The 21,894-nt window shown below is 56.3% G+C and overlaps 1 protein-coding gene and 1 long non-coding RNA gene across 12 annotated transcripts in view; both read right to left on the bottom strand.

Annotated features, from left to right (window-relative positions):
- The window catches only part of SBF1 (SET binding factor 1), a 148,474-nt gene that overhangs the window by 109,157 nt on the left and 17,423 nt on the right, over positions 1 to 21,894 (bottom strand). For all 10 annotated transcript variants that reach the window (XM_052681073.1, XM_052681076.1, XM_052681077.1 and 7 more), the window contains exons 2-11: positions 14,303 to 14,388; positions 9,409 to 9,546; positions 9,151 to 9,279; positions 6,758 to 6,868; positions 4,487 to 4,592; positions 3,614 to 3,746; positions 3,067 to 3,175; positions 1,596 to 1,709; positions 545 to 622; positions 81 to 194 (exon numbers count right to left, since the gene is read on the bottom strand). In XM_052681073.1, coding sequence (XP_052537033.1) covers positions 81 to 194; positions 545 to 622; positions 1,596 to 1,709; positions 3,067 to 3,175; positions 3,614 to 3,746; positions 4,487 to 4,592; positions 6,758 to 6,868; positions 9,151 to 9,279; positions 9,409 to 9,546; positions 14,303 to 14,388 — 1,118 coding nt within the window. The remainder of the gene's footprint in view (positions 1 to 80; positions 195 to 544; positions 623 to 1,595; positions 1,710 to 3,066; positions 3,176 to 3,613; positions 3,747 to 4,486; positions 4,593 to 6,757; positions 6,869 to 9,150; positions 9,280 to 9,408; positions 9,547 to 14,302; positions 14,389 to 21,894) is intronic.
- LOC128079670 (uncharacterized) lies at positions 9,553 to 14,293 on the bottom strand. 2 transcript variants are annotated; one of them, XR_008206280.1, is made up of 3 exons: positions 11,213 to 14,293; positions 10,860 to 10,993; positions 9,553 to 10,795 (listed from the first exon to the last, which is right to left on the bottom strand). It is a non-coding gene; the product is annotated as an uncharacterized LOC128079670 (long non-coding RNA). The 2 variants fall into 2 exon arrangements; XR_008206279.1 differs by having other exon boundaries at positions 9,553 to 10,847; positions 10,921 to 10,993.

Genomic DNA, 21,894 nt, shown 5'->3' with positions numbered 1-21,894 from the left:
GAGAAGCTCCATGCTGGCCTCCTCCTCCCAGTACCAACACTGGGAGCAGGGCCAGGCCCATGCCCACATCCAGGCCGTACCTTGTGGAAGCGGATGACGGGCTCAGGATGGATGCGGATGATGTGCAGACACCAACGGTAGCCCTGCAGCAGCTGTGCAAACAAGCGGAGGAAGACAGCCCGGATCTCCTTGTCCTGTGCAAAGGGGTGGACAGTGCAGTCAGGAGGACAAAGGGACCACGGGGCAAAGGGATCACATTCACGTGTCAGCATCAGCCTCTGGTGAACAGGGCAGGAAACTCAGGGACCTTCTAAAGAACAGAGGAGGTGGGAGATAGATCTCCAGTGCTCTCCCCTTCCCAGCATCTCTGAGACCGCATGCATGCAGGAAGGAGCTCTTGTAGCCCTGCAAGGAGCTCTTGTAGCCCTGCGGTCACTTGTGAAGCTCCCATCCCAGAGCAGGGTGCGGGATGCCTGGCAGAGATGGCAGCCTTGTGCCTGGGCTCTCTGCTTCTCGAGGCCCTGTGTGGCCCCATTTCACCCACCTGCATTTTGAGAGATGAAGCAGAAATCGTAGAAGGGGGGAATGCCAGATCTGCCACCTCCAGCTCCGGGTCCAAGACCTGCAGAAAGGCACAAGGCACATTCAGGCCCTGGGGATCTGTGCTCACACGAAGCTGCATTCCCCAGAAGCTCAGCAGGACCCACACGTGTGTTCTTAGGGACCCATGGACAGACTTGCAGCAATCGGTAGCTATGGGAAAGGCTTCTGCCATGCCAGGGGCTGCCCACAGCCAGGCAGAGTGTGCTGCGGCCCTGACACAGCCTGCCCTGAGAGCAGCACGGATGCCCCATCCCAGCAGGTGCAAAGGATGGGGCCCTGAGCAGCCTCAGCTGGTGGGGGGCACCCAGACCATGGCAGAACTGGGATTGGGGGGCTCTGCAGTCCCTTCCCACACTACCATTCTACAGTTCTAAGACTCTGATTCTCTCAGCTGCTGTTTGGCTGCACTGTCCCAGCACCCGCTCTGCAGGGCCAGCAGGCTGGGAATGCTCTCACTGCCAGCAAATCAACATCAAGGCTGCAGCTGTTTCCTGCTCTGATTCCCAGAAACCTTTGGCAGATGGACCCTACAGCACAGCCATGCACCGGAGGTCACCATGGCTAACAGGATGACCATGAGGCAGCACTGTGCCCTGGTGGCCAGGGAGGCCTATGGCATTGTGGTTGATCAACAGTTGACCAATGGTTGACCAAAAGCTGACCAGGAACCAGCAGTGTGCCTTGGTGGCCAAGAAGGACAACGGGACCCTGGAATGCATTACAAAGAGGTGCTCTAAAGTTGCTCTGTGGAAGACTTGGGTGTCCAACAGTTGACCAGTGGTTGACCACACAATGACCATGAGCCAGCAGTGTGCTTTGGTGGCCAGGATAGACAATGGGAGCCCAGGGTGCATTGCACAGAGCATGGCCAACAGGACGGGGAGCTCCTCCCTTCTGCTCTGCCCTGGGGAAGGCACAGCTGCAGCACATCTAGTGCTGAGCTTCCCAGTTCAACACAGGAACTGCAGGGAGAGCCCAGCTGTGGCACTTACCATGGAGAGGGCTTCACGGGTCTGCTGAAGGAGAGGCTCAGGGAGCAGGGAGATGTGCACACACTCAGGGACATTCACTGTGCCCCCATCCAGGTCGGCGATAACAACATCCAGCTGAAAGGGGTGAGACAGGAGTGAGACAGTGCCAAGCCACAGCCCACCACCTCCTGCTGCTAATGGTGAGCTAACAGAGAAACAACCCAGCCAAACAGAGGGGATGTGGGGAACAACGATCTGTCTCCTCTCTGCCCACTGCAAGCTCAAGCATTCCAGCCCTCAGCAGCTATTTTCTCTTATCTATTAAATATGCAAGCACTTGTGATACATGAACTGTAAGGGGTTCCCATCACTGCCTGCTGTGGAGACCACAAGTTGGGTGAGCTCTCACGGGGAACACACTGACATCAGCCCCAGCACAGACTCCTTCCTGCTTCACTTGAACGGCGCTGTTCAGTTTGCTCAGAAGGTTGCACAAAAGCTTGTTTCATTTGAGATCAGGCTCATTACGCTTTCATTTCATTCAGTTTCTACACTGAAGTCTGTCAGGCTGAAGTGCCAGCACAGCTTCTTGGACCAGCGCTGCCAGCTGAGCTTCAAAATCAAATCCTCAGTTAACCCAGCTGCTGTGGCACGGAACGGAGACCTGACCCAGGCAGAGCAGCCCCAGCCAGCGTGGAGCACAGCCTGAGCTGGCAGCCAGCACAGCACCATGAGCATGAGCTGAGTGCTCAGCTGCTGCCTGAAGCAGGGCTTGGGATGTGGCTGCTCACATCAGGACGTGCTGGGGGCTGAGGGAAAGACCTGGGGATCCTGGTGGACAGCAGGCTGACCATGAGGCAGCAGTGTGCCCTGGTGGCCCAGAGGGCCAATGGGACCCTTGGCTGCACAGCACAGAGCGTGGCCAGCAGGGCAGGGAGGTGTTCCTGCCTTCTGCTCTGCACTGAGGGGCACAGCTGCAGCACTGTGCCCAGTGTGGGGCTCCCCAGTTCCAGGCAGACTGGGAAGTGCTGATAGAGCCCAGCTGAGGGTGTAGAGGTGGTTGGAGCCTGGAGCAGCTCCTGATGGGGACAGGCTGAGAGTCCCAGTGCTGTGCACATGGAGGAGAGAAGGATGAGGGGGTCTGAGCAGTGCTGGTGGGTATCTGAAGGGTTGGAGGTGAGGAGGAAGGGGCTGGGCTGTGTTTGGTGGTGCCCAGCACCAGGACAAGGGGCAGCGGGCACAGACTGGAGGCCAGGGAGTTGTGTGTGAGTGTGAGGAAGAGCTGTGTGCTGTGAGGGTGGCAGAGCTCTGGCACAGCTGCCCAGAGAGTTTGGGGGAGTCTCCTGTGCAGAGATCCAAACCTGCCTGGACACCGCGTAGAGCTGCTGGGGCGAGCTGCATGGGGGCACTGCACTGGGGGAGCTGCACACCCCCATGGCTCTGAGTTCTGTGGTCCCACTGCTTCCCTTGCTGCCAGCTCATGGGGTCTCACCAGCTCCTGTGTCTCCGACTGGAAGATGGAGTGGACCCCGATAATGAAGGGTGTCGGCGTGCTCAGTACCTCCAGGAGCTGTGCGGGCAGGATGGGTACGTACGTGAAACTGCAACAAGAGATGAGCATTGCTGCAGCCAGCTGAGCCCTGCCAGGACCTAGCATCTGCTCCCTGCCTTCCTGGGGGAGCACAGCCCAACAGCACGCCCTCAGCGCTCTCCTGCTCACCAACACTCTTCCAACCCAACCACTCTATCATTCCACGGTTCTGTGATCTTTAAGGATCCTTCCAGCCCAACCATCCAGTAGCTCTATGATCTATAAGGTCCCTTCCAACCCAGCCACTCCATGGCTCAATGATGCACTGGCACACAGAAAAGGCTCCAGGGAAGGAGCTCTGAGAGCCACGCACATCCTTTACAGCCCACCCTGCACCAGCAATGTGTACAGCACAAGTAATTACTGCCCAGGTAATTATGGAGAAAGGGGTGTTAGGTAGCCCAGGTAGTGCCCCAGCTCAGTCTGAGGCTTGAAGCTCTTCTCTCACCTGTACTTAAGGGGGAACATAAGTGCAAGGAGAGCCCGGCAGGCATCGGTGAGCCGCTGGTAGCTGCTGGAGAGAAACAGGATCTTGTGCTCAGTGAGCGCTGCACAGAAGAGATACAGCACATTGGTGATGCCTGGGGAGAAGGGAGAGAGCAGTGCTCAGAAAGAGGGTTCCCCTCCTGTGCTCCAGGACAGATCCTCACAAGCTGTTCCTCATCTCCACATCCTGCACAGCAGAGGAGCTGACACCCTCCAGGGGGACACCCGTGGTGCCCATCCCTTGGAAAGGTACTTGGAGGCCTGAAGGAGCTGATATGCAGGAGGAGGGCAGCTCTGCACAGAGACAGCGATGGGACACGGGGGAATGGCTTTAAACAGGAAGAGGGGAAATGGGGTCAGATATGTGGGAAATGTTTCACCCAGAGGCGATGCAGCCCTGGTGCTGCTGCCCAGAGCTGTGGGTGCCCCATCGCTGGAGGTGCCCAGGGCTGTGGATGGGACCCTGAGCAGCCTGAGCTTGGAGGAGGGGGACCCAGCCCAGGGCAGGGGTAGAGCTGAGAGGTCCCTTCCAACCCAACCATTTAATGGCTCAGTGATCTATAAGGTCCCTTCCAATCCAATGATGACCCCGTGATCTGTAAGGACCTTTTCAACCCAGCTACTCTATGGCTCTGTGATCTACAAGGTCCCTTCCATCCCAGGCCGTGCTATGATTCAGTGATTCTCTGCCCCTGCAACACTGCTTGCACACTGCTGCCCCGTGCAGGAGGGCAGAGCCAGGGTAGCTCTCTCCAATGCTGTGCAATTGGAGCTGAGCCCTGGGCTGCTTTTGGCACTGGACCCACTGGCAAGGAGGTGTGGGGAAAAGTCTCACCGAGCTGCCGGAAGAGCAGAGCCACACTGCAGCTGCTGACGGGAAGCGAGTCATTGATGGGTGTCTGGATCACCTGCCTGTCCCCTGCACCCAGCGAGATCGTCCGCTGCAAGAAAATGCAGGAGGTGATGGGGTGGCATTCAGCAAGGGGCCAGCACGAGGACCCAGGACCACAGTGCCCAAGAAGCAGCTCCGTGCCCCCCAGGACAGGGCTGGAGCACAGCGGGCACAGCCTCATCTCTTCTTCTCCTGGGCAGTTTTTCTCCAAACCACAGCACTGGGATGCCTGCAGGTCCTCAGCCTCTCTCCAGAGGCACGAGGGCAGCGTCACATCAATGAGCACTTCTCCAGGGCCGTGCTGCTCTGCAGTAGGTTTGGCCATGTGCCCCATCTCCCCGCTCAGCCCTGTGGGCTCAGGGGGCTGCTCCCAATAAAGGCTTCTGGCCGGGCTGAGCCAGCACCCTGAGCTGCACCCGAGCAGCAAGCCGAGCCTCCTAACCATGGGGAAGCAATGCCATGGGGCAGGAACCAGCCCCGTGGATGTGGCAGCACCAGAGCTGCTTGCACAACCCTTCCACAGGAAGAAGAGAAGGGGCTAACGAGGACACAGACCCCAGAAAGAAAAGGTGTGCGTACCGCTGCTTCGTCGTCCGCGTCAGGCTGAGATAGAGACAGACAAAGATAGCACAGTCGGTTAGAAAGGCACAAACACAGCTGGATGAGGGGGGACAGAGGCACAAAGCGGGGAGCAGAGCTCTCAGAGGAGGAGAGGTGCACACAGACAAAGCAAAGCAGCCACCACCACACTGAGAAAGAGCATTTGGACACAGCAGGGGCAGAGGGAAAGCACAGGGAGGGGAGCGCCACCAACACACCGTCCTCCCCGCAGCGTGCTGTGTGTCCCCGTGGCACAGATGGATCCTGCCAGAACGGGGAGGTGACAAATGGCAGTGGCCAAAGCACAGCTCACTGCCTTCCTCCTGCTGTGTGTGGGCTCCAGCTGGGAGGAACCAGATGGGGTGGGATGTTGTTGGGTGCCCGCACCCAGCCAGGCACGGCCATGGGCTCAGCTGTGGCTTGCCTGCTTCTCCAGAGCACCAGGTGTGACTGGCAGCCAGCCCCAGGGCCAGCACTGCTCCAGGGGCACGAGGTCAGCCTGAGAGCATAGCCTGTGCCCGGCACAAAACACCCAAACCAACAGCCTGCATGGGGACAGGGAGCAAAAACCCCCTTGGGGTCACAGGGCTCGGCGGTGGGGAGAGCCTCTGCCTGCAGGCACAGAGCTGCAGTGCTGCCTTTGGCTGAGTGCAGGGACACGTGCCACCTCTGCAGCTGCTTTCCAAGTGTTAGTGTGGCAGAACAACTCCAGAGGGGCTGTGCTGCTGTCTTCAAACATCTTCTGTGAGAAGGTCTGCCTGGGAGCTGCCCACCTCTCCCATCTCCATCACTCACCCACCTGCTGCCCTCCTGGAATGGGAGCACCTTCCACAGCAGAACCAGAAGCTACCAAACCTCATTTTGTGCCTTCTTTTCCAGGAGTCAGGTATGACATCTAAGTGGGAACTCATCTACTGTGCTGCTTTAATGTTTAATGCTCAGAAAGCTTGGGAAGTTTGGACAGAGGGGTGTGAAAAAGCATCAGTGTCTTCAGGATGGGAGCTCACTCAGTTCTGCTCCTCTGTTTCAGAACTACTTGAACAGTGGAACACATGCCACTGGTTCCAAGTGCTCTGAAGACACAGCCAATGTTTCATCCATTTACCTATGCCCCAAATGCCCTTCCTATTAAGTCTGTTCTCAAACCTTGGGACCACAGACATGCACAGCCTGTGCCTGTTGACTCAGAGCAATGTTCTGTGCGCTCAGACGGGCCCAAGAAGAGCAGTGGGAAACTCTCTGGTGCAGGGAGACCACAGACCACAGCAGGGATTTGCACAGCATGAATTGATCTACGCAGCTCCTGGGGGGGTGGAGGGGGAAGGAACAAAGCTGCTGACCCACGGCGAGGTGCTCTCAGCTGCCCCAGAGGCTGAGCTGCTCCAGGTGATGGAGCTGCACTGTTCTGCTCTACAGCACTTGGAAAGGTGCTGCCTGCACAAGCCAGGCCCTGCCAGCAGCAGGGCATGCAGCAATCCCCCAGCACCCGGTGCAGCGAGCTGCTGCCTGCAGGAGGGTCAGACAGGCAGGAGCAGAACGCAGCCACGCAGCATGGCTCTGCCCCATGCCATGGGGCTGGGAACGAGGCAGTGCAGGGAGGCTGGGGGCACCCACCTGGGCTCCACCAGTGATGGGGATGGTGCATGTCAGCAGGTTCCCAATGACATTCTCCAGGGACACGTTCAACCCGTCCACGTAGATGGTGTAGATCAAGCCCAGGCTGTTCTGCAGAGGGAAGCACAGCGTGGCTGAGCGTCGCTGCAGGAGGCAGCCACCTCCTGGTCCCCAGCAGCACCACCCTGCCCAGTGCCTGTCCCCAAGAAGGAGCTCAGCCCATGGTTCTTGGCTGCAGTGCTTCAGGTCTCCCCTCCAACTTCTCCCCCTGAGCCCTTCCCAGCAGGGGTGGGGTATACAGCACACACTATGCTTCCAGCCAGCAACACTGACCCTCCCTGCCATCCCCACCAGGTCACCATGAGCAGAGGGAGGTTCCTGGTCCCTGCAGGTCTGCATCAGGTCCCACTCAAAGCCTCAAACATAGGGCATGAAGGAAGGAGCCATTTCTCCCTGAGGGTTGGACACTGATTCTTCTGCACTGGGAGCGAGCGTTGGCACCAGCACAGGATGCATCACAGGGCAGTGTCCAGCAGCACGTCCTTTGGGCCATGGATTGGCTGCTGGAACCACCCCAATCAATCAAGAATTTGAGCAATCTGTCTTCAAGGAACCCTTTTTCTCTTCAAACCATCTCCCCGCATCAGCAAGAAATCACAGAATCACACAACCATTTGAAGATTTGAAAAGACCCCTGAGAACACCCAGCTTGATCCCAGCCCACCTCCCATGTGCCCACTGACCCCAAGTGCCCCACGCTGGTGAAGTAATACGGGCTGGGAACCACTGCCATGCAGAGAACAAACCTCTGCAGGAAATGTCTTTCTCCTGCAATAAACCAGATGACCCAATTTCAGCCAAAATCATCCCCAAGCACGAGCTGTTTTCCCCCACAGCAGCCTGGCTCACCTGGCTTTGCCCTCCAACCCCAAACAAGTTGTGCATGTCAGAGAATCTCAGCTTTGTGGAGGCAAACCCCAACCAGACGTGGCGATGCCGTACAATGAACTGCTCACAACAAGGAAAATGGACTCATGATCCAAGATCTCTGCTGCTCACATGTTCCTTTGTCGGTCTCACTGATCTCACTTGCTGCTTTGTGACCCCCTGTCAGCCAACATGGGCCCAACTCATGGTCAGACACCTCCCAGTAACCCCCACCGTCAGTACAAGCTGGGGGATGGAAGGAGCACTGCGTCCAGATGGGGAATGCTCAGCACAGCAGAGACACCGACCTGGTGGCTTTCAGAGGGCCCTTCCAGCCCCAACCATTCTGTGACTCTACAAAGGTCCTCTCCAACTCAACCCATTCCATGATTCCATGTGTCTACAAAGGTCCCTTCCAAACCAAAACATTCCATGATTCTGCGATTCTACCTACACACAGCACTGTGTAATGGTTCAGTGCCAGAGCACTGGCACAGGCTGCCCAGAGGCCAAGCAGCCTCCATCCCTGGAGGTCAGGTTGGGTATTGGGAACATTTCTTCCCCAGAGACCAGTCAAGGACTGGTACAGACTGCCCAGGGCAGTGGAGGAGTCCCCATCCCTAGGGGTATTCAAGGAACGTGGGGATGTGGCACATGGGGATATTGGGCACATTGGGGGTGAGTTGGGGTTGGACTTGGTGATCTCAGAGCTCCTCTCCAACCTGAATGGTTCTGTAATTCTCTGATCTCTAACCCCAACCTGGAAGTGGTCCTTGGCACCCCTCTCCAGCTGCCCTGTGCCTGAGCTGGGGTGGGAGCAGCCGTCCCCATAGGATGTGCCTTTGGTCTTCTAGAAAGCCTGAAGTTTGCAGCTTTAGGCTGAAGATTGGAGCATCCTGTGAAGCCTGACATTTGTAACAGCTCTAGGCTGAAGAATGGGTGACATTATTCCCTGACAGTCCTTCTCAATACCAGTGGTGGCTAAACACCCTGATGGAGCACCCCACGCTGGGGCAGGCTGAGAGCAAGAGCTCCAAGCAATACCCCACAGTGGGAGGGAAACAGGGAGAAGTGTGACGGAGCTCTCCTCCTCCACATGAGGTGCTCACCCAGCACCCAAGATGGCAGCAAGTCTTCTGTATGCCCCAGATGGACTCCTTCTTTGGATCCCTTGCACCACAAGCACAGGGCAAGGCAGCTGGTGCCACCTGCAAGCAGCGCATGCCCTCCCAGACCAGTCACAGCCACATAACACAGCGAGTTGGGAGAAAACAAAGGTGGCAGTGATAAAGGTCCCCAAAGGAACGGGCTGTTCTTCACGGGTGTTGCATTCACAGAATTGGGTGGCCGTGCTGTTCTGCAACGCTGGGTGCGGAGTCGGCCCCGTGCTGAGCCTCCAGCTGCTCCCAGCACTACCAGCTCCATGCTGGGGCTGCTCACTGCCTCTCCTTGCCCCAAGCACTTACCCTGAACACCTCGGCGTGGTCCAGCCTTGACACCAGCACCAGGCTCTTGGGAGCAAAGAGCTGTGCCGGTTGGACAGGAGAAGCCGATTCCTCTTCCTCCTCTTCTCCATTCCTGGGGTGGCTTTGAGGCTGTGGTGACACAGATATCAGGCCAAGCTCAGGCACAGACACCCTTCCCAATCCTTCATCCCAGGTTCTTCCACCAAGGGGGCACCCAGAGAAGCCCCCACCCCTTCCCCAGCCCCACACCCGCTGTACCTGCGCGCTCTCCACAGCCTCCCAGAAGGTGAAGCAGGCGCAGTAGTGCCTCTCTGAGTTGATGTCGGTCAGCACGGCCACGAAGAAGGTGGGGGGGTTCCTCTCTGTGAAGAGCTGCCAACCGCTGGGCTGGCAGAACTGCGAGACAGGGCAGGGGATGGGGGTCAGCAGTGTGGATGGGGCTGCACGTCGCCCCATGCCCCTCCTTTGCTGCAGGAAGAGTGGGGCTGAGGCTAAAGCATCGGTATGTTAGCAACTTTATTTCTCTTAAATCCAAACACAGCCCCACATTAACCTCAGGGAGTAGAGTTAATCCAGCCCAAAGCAGGGCACGATGCTCCGGGAGGTGGCACTCCTCGCATTGCCAACGCAGCCCCGCAGTGCTTCACTGCTTCCTGGGGACTTCCCGAGTAATTCCAGCCCCAGAACTCCTCACGTGGTTTCCAAATCTCAAGGGATTTTCCTGCCCTTCCCCTTCTCAGCATCTGCATTGGGTTGGTGAGCGCTGGAAAATTCCCTGATGTTCTCAGGACTCCATGGAAAGAGCAGAAAAACTCAGCGGTTTCGGAGCTCAGGGTGACAGAAGGGAGGTTGAAAACAGGGCAGCGGGGACAGGATGACCCCAACGTCAGCTCCAGCCCTCAGTCCTCAGTGAGTGAAGCAGTTTCTAAGCTACTGTAGTTCTGCAACCTTTGTCTGCTCTCCATTCCCCCTCATCACACTCCATGTGCTCCAGGACATACATCCAGCTCCACTCCAACGTAACAGGGCAGCCCCACTGCCACAAACCTGTAGTTCTGCATGGGGTTGTTGTGGCCCAAGTGTCACATCTCTCATTTGGCCTCACTGACTTCCACATAACTTCGATCCCACCTATCCAGATCCTTATGCCAAACCACCACAGAATCCCTGAAGTTGGAAGGGACCCACTGAGTCCAACTCCTCGCTCCACCCAACCCCAATGTCTCAGAGCACTGTTCAAATGCTCCCTGAGCTCTGTCATCTTGGGGCCATGCCCACTGCCCACAGGGGAACCTGTTCCATGCCCACCAGCTTCTGGTGCAGAACCTTTCCTTAACCCCCACCTGGTCCTCTCCTGACACGGCTCCAAGCCTTCAGGAAAGATAAGTGATGGTTCAGTGCTCTCCCTGGAAGATGGGCACAACTCTGTGGAAGACAAGAGCAGCATTCCCAGAACCAACACTACAGAACCCAAACCATTTTGTGACTCCATGAAGGTCCCTTCCAACTCAACCCATCCTGTGATCCTATAAAGGTCCCTTTCAACTCAACACACGTTCTGTGATCCTATGAAGATCCTTTCCAACGCAAATCATTCTATGATTCCATCAAGGTCCCTTCCAACTCAAATCATTCCATCGTTTCCCTTCCAATTCAGAACATTCTATGATTCCATGAAGGTCCCTTCCAACCCAAACCTTCCTGTAAACCTATGGTCCCTTCTAACTGAAATCATTTTATGATTCCATGAAGGTTCCTTCCAACCCAAACCATTCTGTAATCCTATGGTCCCTTCTAACTGAAATCATTTTATGATTCCATGAAGGTCCCTTCCAACCCAAACCTTCCTGTAAACCTATGGTCCCTTCTAACTGAAATCATTTTATGATTCCATGAAGGTTTCTTCCAACCCAAACCTTCCTGTAATCCTATGGTCCCTTCTAACTGAAATCATTTTATGATTCCATGAAGGTTCCTTCCAACCCAAACCTTCCTGTAATCCTATGGTCCCTTCTAACTGAAATCATTTTATGATTCCATGAAGGTCCCTTCCAACCCAAACCATTCTGTAATCCTATGGTCCCTTCTAACTGGAATCATTTTATGATTCCATGAAGGTCCCTTCCAACCCAAACCATTCTGTAAACCTATGGTCCCTTCTAACTGAAATCATTTTATGATTCCATGAACCTTCCAACCATTCCTTCCAACCCAAATCATTCTACGATTCTAGGAAGTATCCCTTCCAACCCAAACCATTCTGTTATCCTATGGTCCCTTCCAACCCAAATTATTCTGTGATTCTATGAAGGTCCTTCTTACTTAAACCATCCTGTGATTCCATGTATGCAAGGCAGACCTGCACAATCCTCCTGCAGGGTGATGCATGGACAAAGGCTACAGGCTGCGGAGGAGGAATTGCACCAGCACACCAGAGCAGGAAGAACCAGCAGGCACAGCCCTACAACAGCCCTACAACCTTCAGCATCAGCAGCAACCCTCGCTGCTGCCACACACACCTCGCTGGTGCAGCTCAAAGCTCCCAGCTCAAAGCTACGCTGACACCCAAAAAACCACGCACCCTGTTTGGAGACCTCACCAAGTGGGCAGGAGCAATGCTCTCAGAGCAAGAAGTGCTCACGTCCTGTGTCTGTGGAGGAGCTTCCACTGAAAAACCACAAAGATTTCTGTCTGGAAATGCTGTCAGCAAGCAGGCACAGAAGCTACAACACCAGAAACTGCTCTCCTTGCATGAGCCATTCAGTGCTGATGTGACCACACCGTAAGGCACCACACAAGCCCCTCACAGTGAGGTCGGCCCCATTTTCCCAAATTGCCTTAGTTTCAGCCCAAAAGCTGAAGGGCTTCTGACAACTCAGGAACGCCTCAGAGCCACCCAGCAGCTCCCAGAAGGACGAGAATGCCGCTGTTTAGATTCCACGGATTTTTTGGCTGGATGATTTTCGACCCTTGGGAAAAAAAAGCACAACTTTCCTCTTCCTTGGAACGATTCCCGAGTGCCCTACAGACAACAAGGAAGCACGAAGCAGAAAAGCCATGCCTATTTTTTTGCCTCAGACAAAGTAAATAGCAAAGTCCAGAACTGTGATGGAACTGCGGTGAGTGTGAGACAGAAGAAGGGTTCACCACATCTGCTCCGACGGCGCAGCACGCTCACTGCTGGCTGTGATGCAATGCAGCAGCCACACGACACCTGGATGAGGCAGGGGATGAGGACAGGGACTGAGAGACACGTCCAGCTCTGATGTTCTCTGCTCAATGAGCTGCTTGCTCCTAGCAGGAGCTCGCTGGATGGAAGCTGTCTCTTGCAAATGCCAGCAGTGCCCAGCCGTTTCCAGGTGAGCTTGAGGAGAGGTGATGGCCTCAAGATGTGCCAGGGAAGGGTCAGGTTAGATATTAAGTAGCATTTCTTCTCCAAAAGAGCAGTCAGCACTGGCACAGGTTGCCCAGAGCAATGGGGAGTCCACGTATCTTGGGGTTTACAAGGAACATGGGGATGTGGCACTTGGGGACAGATGGGCATGGTGGGATGGATCAGTGGTTGGACTGGATGATCTTGGAGGGCTTTTCCAATCTGGATGATTCCACAGTTCTATGATTCCAAGAGGAAAGGCGTGCATGGGGTGCCCTATCAGCCTCACATGGTCACAGACAGCACGGAGGTTCTCCAACACCAGCACACACGGGATGATGGAGTTGGTGGCCAGCTCTGAAGGATGCCATGAAAGGCTGTAAATGGCCAAGGACAGAAGTCAGGCTGCCAAAGACCCACAGCACAAGGGGTCAGGAGGAGGGGGCCGGGCTGTGTTTGGTGGTGCCCAGCACCAGGACAAGGGGCAGCGGGCCCAGACTGGAGCCCAGGGAGTCGTGTGTGAGTGTGAGGAAGAGCTGTGTGCTGTGAGGGTGGCAGAGCCCTGGCACAGCTGCCCAGAGAGGTGGGGGATCTGTGCAGAGATCCAAACCTGCTGGGACGTTCTCTGTGCAGGGAACTGCTGGGGGGTTGCAGTGGGGGAGCTGCACAGGTCCTTTCCAGCCCCCATGGTTCTGGGGTTCTGTGCTTTAAAGAAACACACTGCCAAGGCCGAGCCTTCTGTGCAGCAAAATAGTAGGGGCAGACCTGGATGGGGACTGGGGGCACCACCCCACTTCTGCACCAGGAACCCATAACTGAGTGATGCAGCCCTCACACTGCTGCCCAGAGCTGTGGGTGCCCCATTCCTGGAGGTGCTCGAGGCCATAAATGGGGCCCTGGGCAGATTTAATTTGGGGAGGGCACCCATCCCACGGCAGGGGGCCTGGGGAGCTGCTTCCAACCCAACCTTTGTATCATTCTACATTTCTGCAACTGTCCTGGCCATCACTAAACCTGCTTGGAGATCACTCTCAGCACATCCTGCCATGTCCCCATTGGAGCAGCAAGTGCCTCTGTGGCACTAAGGGCAGCAGAAAGGGCTATGGATAGCATTTCCACACCCCTCCAAGCATGGGGGGCTCTCAGTGGCACCACTTCTCAGTGCTGCAGCACAGGCTTTGCTGTGGGAATGGGCACCCCTGGAAGCAGGAGGAGCAGAATGAGGGGAACCACGAATCAGATGGGCCCCAGGATTATCAGGGTCATAAGGCAGCACAGAGCCCTCCGAAACCCCACTTGTATTCGTGTTCTGTGCCGTGCTTCAGCCAGAAACGAAGAAGATCTGCAAAGGGGAAGAGGAGTGCAGAGCCTCGCCAGGTTGGAGTCCATGCTGCTGTCCTTCAGAGCAGGGAGAGATGCAGCAGGGAAAGGTTTTCCAAGAACTTCTGTTCAAACTTAGAAACGGAGAACAATCCTCTTAGCCTTGATTAGTTAAAAGCTGGTTTGCAAAGAATCCACGCAGTGCCAAATTGAGCTGGGTGTGCCACTTTCTGTGTACGGCCCAGCAGTGGGTACAGCCTCAAAGGGCCGTGCAGCAGCAGGAGAACACGGCTGGAGGGTGGGGAAAGGATGTCAAGGACCCCCCTTGGCACACAGATGTTAGCAAAGCACATCCAGGCCTGCAGCAGGGCGAGCTCCCATAGGGGAGCTGCAGCAACGCAGGGGGTTTACAGAGGGGGCTGTGATGGGCACCAGGGGGTCCCAGAGGGGCAGACTCACCAACTCGATGCCTTGAGGAAAGGGGTTGTCCTCCCAGTCCTTCTCGGGGAAGCGCTGCAGGATCTGTCCCTGGCCGTCCCCGCTCCCTGTGGGAACAAGAAGGGCATTAGGGGCTGAAGCTGCGTGCCTGGCCACAGCAGGACTGACCCCGGCCCCCTGCACTCGCCCTGGCACAGCTCGCTGTCAGCAGGTGTCCCATCCAGCAAAGCAGAAGTGCAGCGGTGCTCTGGCCAAGTGTAACGTGAGTGTTTCCTTCCTTCTGCTCCTTATCTCCAACTTAGCTCTGGACATTTCCCTGAACAATGGAACCAAGCTGCTCGGTGTTTTTTTGAGCTCCCCTAGGGCTCGTGGCTGCCCCATGGCTTCACATCCTGAAACCCACACCGCTGCCAAAGGGCACTGCCCACGACTTCCCCTGGCTGGGCCAAACCCCAGCAAAGTGAGCAGCTTCAGCTCATTCCCTGTCCATGATTCCTCTGAGCACAGAGATGGTGATGTGGAGGATGAAGCCAGCACTGTTTAAGGTCACACTGCTGCAGCACGGAGTCAGATGATGGCAATGAGAACCACGGGGGCTCTGCTCCTGCACAGCTTCTGCACTAACCCTGCAGAGGGGATGGCCGTGCTAAGGGATTTGCATTGCTGCAAGGCCCGGCCTCAGCCCTGTCCTGGGGGTATGGACATCTCCTCTGCAGGAGGAGCCTGGTGGGTGGTGGTGGGGGTGCTACAGGAGAGATATTTTTGGCACCCATCGCCAGCACCACCGCCCCCACTCACCACTGCGTGGCCACAGCTGAATTTAGCAGGACACAGCGTTGGGAGGGATGCCACTTTTAGTCCAAAAGGACCAAAACGGAAAGGTCAGTGCCAAATTAGGAGGAAAACGGTGCTGAGAATCACGTCAGCTGAACCCTGCGCCCAAAGCCAGCTTCAGTGGCCATGCAGGGAGCCCAGAGAAGGTGTGCCAACACTGGGGACACAGTGCAACGCTGCTGCTGCCATGCACTGCAGCTAGCTCTGTGCAGTGGGGACAGGTGCTTGCTGTTGGTCACAGAACCATAGAATCATTCAGGATGGAAAAGACCTCCAAGAGCAACAAGTCCAACCCCTGTCCATCCCCACCGTGCCCATTAAGTGCCACATCTTTGCAGTTCTTGAACACCCCTAAAGATGAGGACACCCCCACTTTCCTGGGCAGCCTGTGCCAGTGCTGACTGCACTTTGGAAAAGAAATTGTACCCAGTCTCCAACCTGACCCACCACAACGTGAGGCCATCCCCTCTTATCCGTGGAAGAGCACAGAGCTCTTCCTCACACACACACAACTCCCTGGCCTCCAGTCTGGGCCTGCTGCCCCTTGTCCTGGTGCTGGGCACCACCAAACACAGCCCAGCCCCTTCCTCCTCACCTCCAAACCTTCAGATACCCACCAGCACTGCTCAGACCCCCTCAGCCTTCTCTCCTCCATGTGCACAGCACTGGGACTCTCAGCCTGTCCCCATCAGGAGCTGCTCCAGGCTCCCACTATCTCTGCACCCTCAGCTGGGCTCTCTCTCTTCCCAGTCTGCCTGCAACTGGGGAGCCCCACAGTGGGCACAGTGCTGCAGCTGTGCCCCCCAGTGCAGAGCAGAAGGCAGGAGCACCTCCCTGCCCTGCTGGCCACGCTCTGTGCAGTGCAGCCAAGGGTCCCATTGGTCTCCAGGGCCACCAGTAGACCCAGGGCTTTCTCTGCAGAGCTCCTAGCCAGCAGCTCAGCCTCCTTACTTAGAAACCTCTGTGCTTTCCATGGCATGTATGTGTGCCCGGTGCTGGCGCAGCTGCCACGCTTTGCTCCTTCCTTCCTGCCCCTTGGTGAGGCCAGCAGCGCTGGATGGTGACACCTGGACGCTGCTGCCGGGGCAGTCTGGACAGCCAGGGTTAAAGTCGGGCTATATCAGGAAAGTTTACGAGATCTTATCACAATACAGGAAACTCTAAATAAGCAAAAAGTTAAACATTCGGCTGACGCACCACACGCAGTGACCTTAACCCCAGGCAGGCAGCGCTGGCGTGTTGGGGACAGTGGGGACAGTGGGGACAGTGGGGACAGTGGGAAGTGACAGCACTGGGGAGACCTCAGTGCAGCCCTCAGTGCCTGAAGGGGCTGACACACATCAGGAGAGTGGTTTTGTACATGGGCAGAGAGCAATGGGACACAGAATGGCTTTACACCAACACAGAGGAGACAGAGGTGCTGGGCAGGTAAGAGCAGGAGGCAAGGAGCTGCAGCTCTGTTGCCATTCTGTTTTGCTGTGATCTTTAAGGACCCTTCCAACACAACCACCCTGTGGCTGTATGACCTTTGAAGACCCTTCCAACCCAACCATCCCATGGCTCTGTGATCTTTCAGGACTTTTCCAACCCAAGACATCCTAGGGCTCTTATGACCTTCAAAGTCCCTTTCAACACAACCATTCCTGTGAACTTTAACGACTCTTCCAACCCAACCATTCAATAGATCTGTGATCTTCAAGGACCATTCCGACCCAACCATTCTATGTTTCTGCCATCTTCAAGGACCCTTCCAACCCAACCATTCTATGCTTCTGCCATCTTCAAGGACCATTCCAACCCAACCATTCTGTGCTTCTGCAATCCTTAAGGACCTTTCCATCCCAACCACTCTACAGTTCTGTGATTCTAAGGACCCCTCCAACCCAACCATCGCGTGGCTCTACGACTGGTGATTATAGGATTCAAGGAGCTCCCCACACCTCAGAGCTGACATGTCAGTAAGTTCAGCTGTCTGAAAGCACCATGGGGTACTTCAGTCCACAACAGCACTGAGCATGGTTATGTAGGTGGTTTCCTGCACACCAGCATTAACCCCCGTGACACAAAGGCCTGGGATGATCTGGAAGGGGACGTGGGGCTTCTGCACAGATCTGCTCAAACCCAACACCACCTCCAAGCCCTCTGTGCTGCTCCTGGTGATCCTGGATCCTCGTGGGGCCATGTAAGCAGCACTTGGGCAACCGCCCTGCAAGCAGTGCAAGTGATTGCATCAACTGAGGCTGCTGCCAAATGCCAGGACATCTCAACCTGGCACTGCCCACTGGCACTGGGTGTTCCTCAGAGCAGACTGTGTTTAATGCCAGCCAGTACCAGAGTGCACAAGGTGTCTGAGATTAAAAGCCCACAGTGCTGAGCTGCTGTGATGAAGTTAGGAATGATGCAAAGAGCAGAGGATGAGGCAGGGCTGCAGAGAACAGCACAACTCTGAACTGACCCTACCTACACACACAAGCCCACCACAAGACAGGCTCAGCATGGGGCTCCCAGCTCCTGCTGATGGGGCACACATAGGAGAGAAGAACAAGGCTGCAAAAGCACAAGGCTCAACCCATCCCTGTGCACGGTGCAGGTGGCCAGTCACCCTAGCAGCACAGTTCCTATCACAGAGCCATAGAACCACAGAATGGTTGAGCTGGAAAGGTCCTTCAAGATCACAGAACTATGGAATCCCATGGCTCACGTCTAGCTTCTCACCTAGCAGGACCCAATCCATGGTGTAGACACAGATCCACAACCTGAGTGCTCCCACAACGCCTTCATCACTGCGTGGCCTCCACCTGCAGCTGCTGCTTTGCTTTCACCTTCAGCCATCACACACCAAGCCAGCACTGGCTCTCATTTCCCCTGCTTTGCTGTCATGCATCAACACAAAGGAGCAGATCTGTGGACAGACAACCTCCCCCCCGCCCCGTCCTTCTCATTTCTGTCTTTCAGCAGGAAGCACCTTTGAGGTCTGTCCCTGTCACATGATCTTCGTGTGAAGGCTTTTGCATTCAGTCCCCAAGTTTCCCTCAAAATCTGTCACACACCAAGGGGATGGGATGGGGATGGGGTGGGGATGGGGATGGGGATGGGGATGGGGATGGGGATGGGGATGGGGATGGGGATGGGGATGGGGATGGGGATGGGGTGGGGATGGGGATGGGATGGGGATGGGATGGGGATGGGGATGGGGATGGGGATGGGGATGGGGATGGGGATGGGGATGGGGTGGGGATGGGGTGGGGATAGGGATAGGGATGGGGATGGGGATGGGGTGGGGATGGGGTGGGGATGGGGATGGGGATGGGGATGGGGATGGGGATGGGGATGGGGATGGGGATGGGGATGGGGTGGGGATGGGGGTGGGGATGGGGATGGGGATGGGGATGGGGATGGGGATGGGGATGGGGTGGGAATGGGGATGGGGTGGGAATGGGGATGGGGATGGGGGTGGGGATGGGGATGGGGATGGGGATGGGGATGGGGATGGGGATGGGGATGGGGATGGGGATGGGGATGGGGATGGGGTGGGGATGGGGATGGGGATGGGGATAGGGACGGCATAGGATGGGACGGGGATGGGATAGGATGGGATGGGATGGGATGGGATGGGATGACTGCTGGGCACTGTGGCTCAGCCAGGTCAGCACACCAGGCAGTCAGGGTGCTGCGCCCAAGGACATCTGCTTCCAGGAGAGCAGGGAATAGCCTGGGGGGATTTCTAAAGCTGTGCAAAAAGAGAATGGGGCAGAGAGTGGAAATGCACAGCTCAGCTCAGGCACATGCCTGAGGTGGGCTCAGGTGGGACAGTGAGCTCAAGGATCCACTTTCTGACTTCCAAATCCTGCGCCAGCCCTGCTCCTTCCTCAGCACCCACTCACCCCACTGTCGGGGCCACTTAAGGAGCAGCAACAAGATGGAATCTTAGAATCATTCAGGTTGGAAAAGACCTCTCAGATCTCCAGCCCAACCCCAACCCATCCCTACCATGCCCACTAACCATGTCCTCAAATGCCACATCCCCACCGTTCTTGAACACCACCAAGGCTGGGGACACCGGACCCCGGGCAGCCCGTGCCAGAGCCCGACTGCACATTCAGAGATATCCAACCCTGCACATCCTCAGCTTTGCCACAAACACCACAAAGCAGCCGGAGTGCTGTTCCCTCCCACTTGGCACGAGATGTCCCAGCACAGCGGATGTCCCTGGGCTGAGCTCCGTGCCCCCCATCACAACCACAGCCCCGTGGGCAGCGCGCAGCCGGCCCTGTCAAAGCCACCTCGCCGCAGGGCACGGCAGCGCTGGGACAACACGGCGAGTGTCTGCTCCGAGACAATGGCACCACTGTTCCCTCCTTACATATTTATGACACAAACACGAAGAATGGCTTTTCTATGGGGGAGCACAAAAGGGCTGTGTGCCGTGCTGGAGCTGCCCGCTGTGCCCTGCCCCACGGAGGGAAGCCCGCCCGCGCCCCACATCCCCGGCACGGTGCTCCATGAGCCAACTGCTTGCTGCTGTTGTGGGCATCAACTGGATCTGTGTTGCCCTGAGCTGCTGCCTCGTCTGTAGGCGCAGGGCTCAGCCAAACCCTGGCTCATAGCAACCCCTCACCATGAGCTGGGCGATGGAAGGATGGAGTACAGCCCTGCCAGAAAGGCACTGTATGGGGGGACAGCTGAGGGCAGCACCGTGCCCTCACAGCACTGAGAGACAACCAGAGCCTGCGTGCATCCAGAACCAGCAGCGTGAGGGAGGGGCTCCTCTGCTCTGTGCTGGGACATCTCACCTGGAGCACTGCGTCCACATGGGGAGTGCTCAGCACAGGACAGACACCGACCTGCTGGAGTGCGTCCACAGGAGAGACACACAGAGGGGCCCAGGCATGGAAATGCTCCCAGCGAGGACGGGCTGAGAGCTGGGGCTGTGCAGCTGGAGTGCCTCTGTTTAAGGCAAAATGTTTTAGAATGAACCAAAGTTGTGCCCTAGAGTAACAATTCCTATCCCGGGTATATTCCCCCTCCAAAACAAAACAGATGGAAAAAATGAATGAGCTCAATGTTTAAAGATTGCCATAGTAATGTCTGAGGACTTGGACTCTTTATAAACACAGGATGATAACAATCAGAAGGACAAACAGTCAAGAATGGGACAGGTGGCCCAATTGCTCCCAGTGAGCTCCTCAGTGCTGGGAAAGCCCTTTGCCATCGAGGAACGCATCCAAGTGCAGACCAGACGCTTATGCTTTGGTTCATGGCACACAAAACAGAAGCCCGGGGCTGGCACACGGTGAGGCTCCATCAGTGCTAAGCCTGAGCTCAGCACATCCTTCCCACACCACACATCCTGCGAGCTGCTCAGCAATGGCACCTTTATAGCAGAGCTAAAATTAAAGCCCACATGGAGCCAGACAGCACCGTTCTGCTTCCCAGAGCGCTCATCCTCTTTTCACACCAGCCCTTCTCTTGGTCACACTGACTGTCTCCACGCTGTCATTACTGCCTCAAAGCTGCTCTTAGGCTGTCCCAGTTAAGATCCAGGAGTGTCCATGAGGTTCCTTAGCTCCTGCTGCCAACACAAGCCGAGCTCAGCTCTGTTGCAAAGATTTGCCCTCGCTGTTCCTTGAGCGCGTGCCAAGAGGAGTCGTATTTGTCTTTAGAAACATTTAAAGCAGAAGAGGAAGTAATTAAAAAATAAATCATCCGTCTGTTTCCAAGATCCCGTCCCAGGGAAGTGCAGCTTGGGGCCCGTGGGGTTACTGGCAACCACAGAGATAAGCGCTTCCCAGCTGCCTGCTGCTGCTCCACAACCATTGCTGGAAACACTCTGCAGCCATGGGAAGGGGAAGTCCTGTGCAAAGAGCCCCAACTCACGCATGGCTCCGTCCCCACAAACTGCTCAGGGGAACACCAGGACCCCCCCAGGGAACAGCGGGACCCCCAGAGGAACCTGCAGAGGGTCTTTGGAGGTGTCCTGAAGGAAAATGGTGCTGCTACCGCAGGCACGGGCCAGGCCAGGGCTCAGAGAGGCTGCTGGGGTGGAGGCAGTGAGATTGACAGTGATGGTGTGAGGGGGAATGGCTTTACACTGACACAGGGGAGAATGAGGTGAGATGTGGGGAAAATCCTTTGCCCTGAGGAGATGCACTGCTGCCCAGAGCTGGGAGGGCCATCCCTGGAGATGCCCAAGGCTGTGGATGGGGCCCTGGGCACACAGCTCCCAGCAGAGGGGAGCTGGGGGGTCCCTTCCAGTCCAACCACTCCGTAACTCTGTGATGAATCACAGCATCGTAGAATCACCAAGGTTAGAAAAGACCTCCAAGACCACCCACCTACCACCAGTATTTCCCCACAAAACCATGTTCTGTAGCACAACATCTAAATGGTTCTCAGAAACCTCCAGGAATGAGGACTCAACCAACACGGCAGCCTATTACAGCACCTGACCACTCTTTTGGAGAAGAAATTTGTCCTAAAAGTGTGTGTCTGTAGCAGTTCTTCCTCACCCAAGGCCATGCAGCACATGCAGAGCAGCAGTTCCAGCTCCCCAGGGCCACGGGACACAGCCAGAGCTCAATCATAGAGCATGGAGCTCCAGTGGGACTGCACCCATCCACGGGGGAATCACTTGGGCACATGGAGCAGACAGGATGGGTCAGTGCTCTGAGTTCTCTGCTCGGCACTGCGGGGCACAGAGGTCAGAAAGAGGAAGCAATGCTGTGCCCTAGCAGTACCAGAACCACCTGTTTTCACCTCATTTCCTCCTGGCTGTCACA

The sequence above is a fragment of the Tympanuchus pallidicinctus genome, unplaced genomic scaffold (assembly GCF_026119805.1).
Source record: "Tympanuchus pallidicinctus isolate F22 unplaced genomic scaffold, pur_lepc_1.0 scaffold19, whole genome shotgun sequence".
Taxonomy (NCBI): domain Eukaryota; kingdom Metazoa; phylum Chordata; class Aves; order Galliformes; family Phasianidae; genus Tympanuchus; species Tympanuchus pallidicinctus.
Note: the sequence above shows the minus strand (reverse complement) of the source record. Positions and strands in the feature narration are given on the sequence as shown.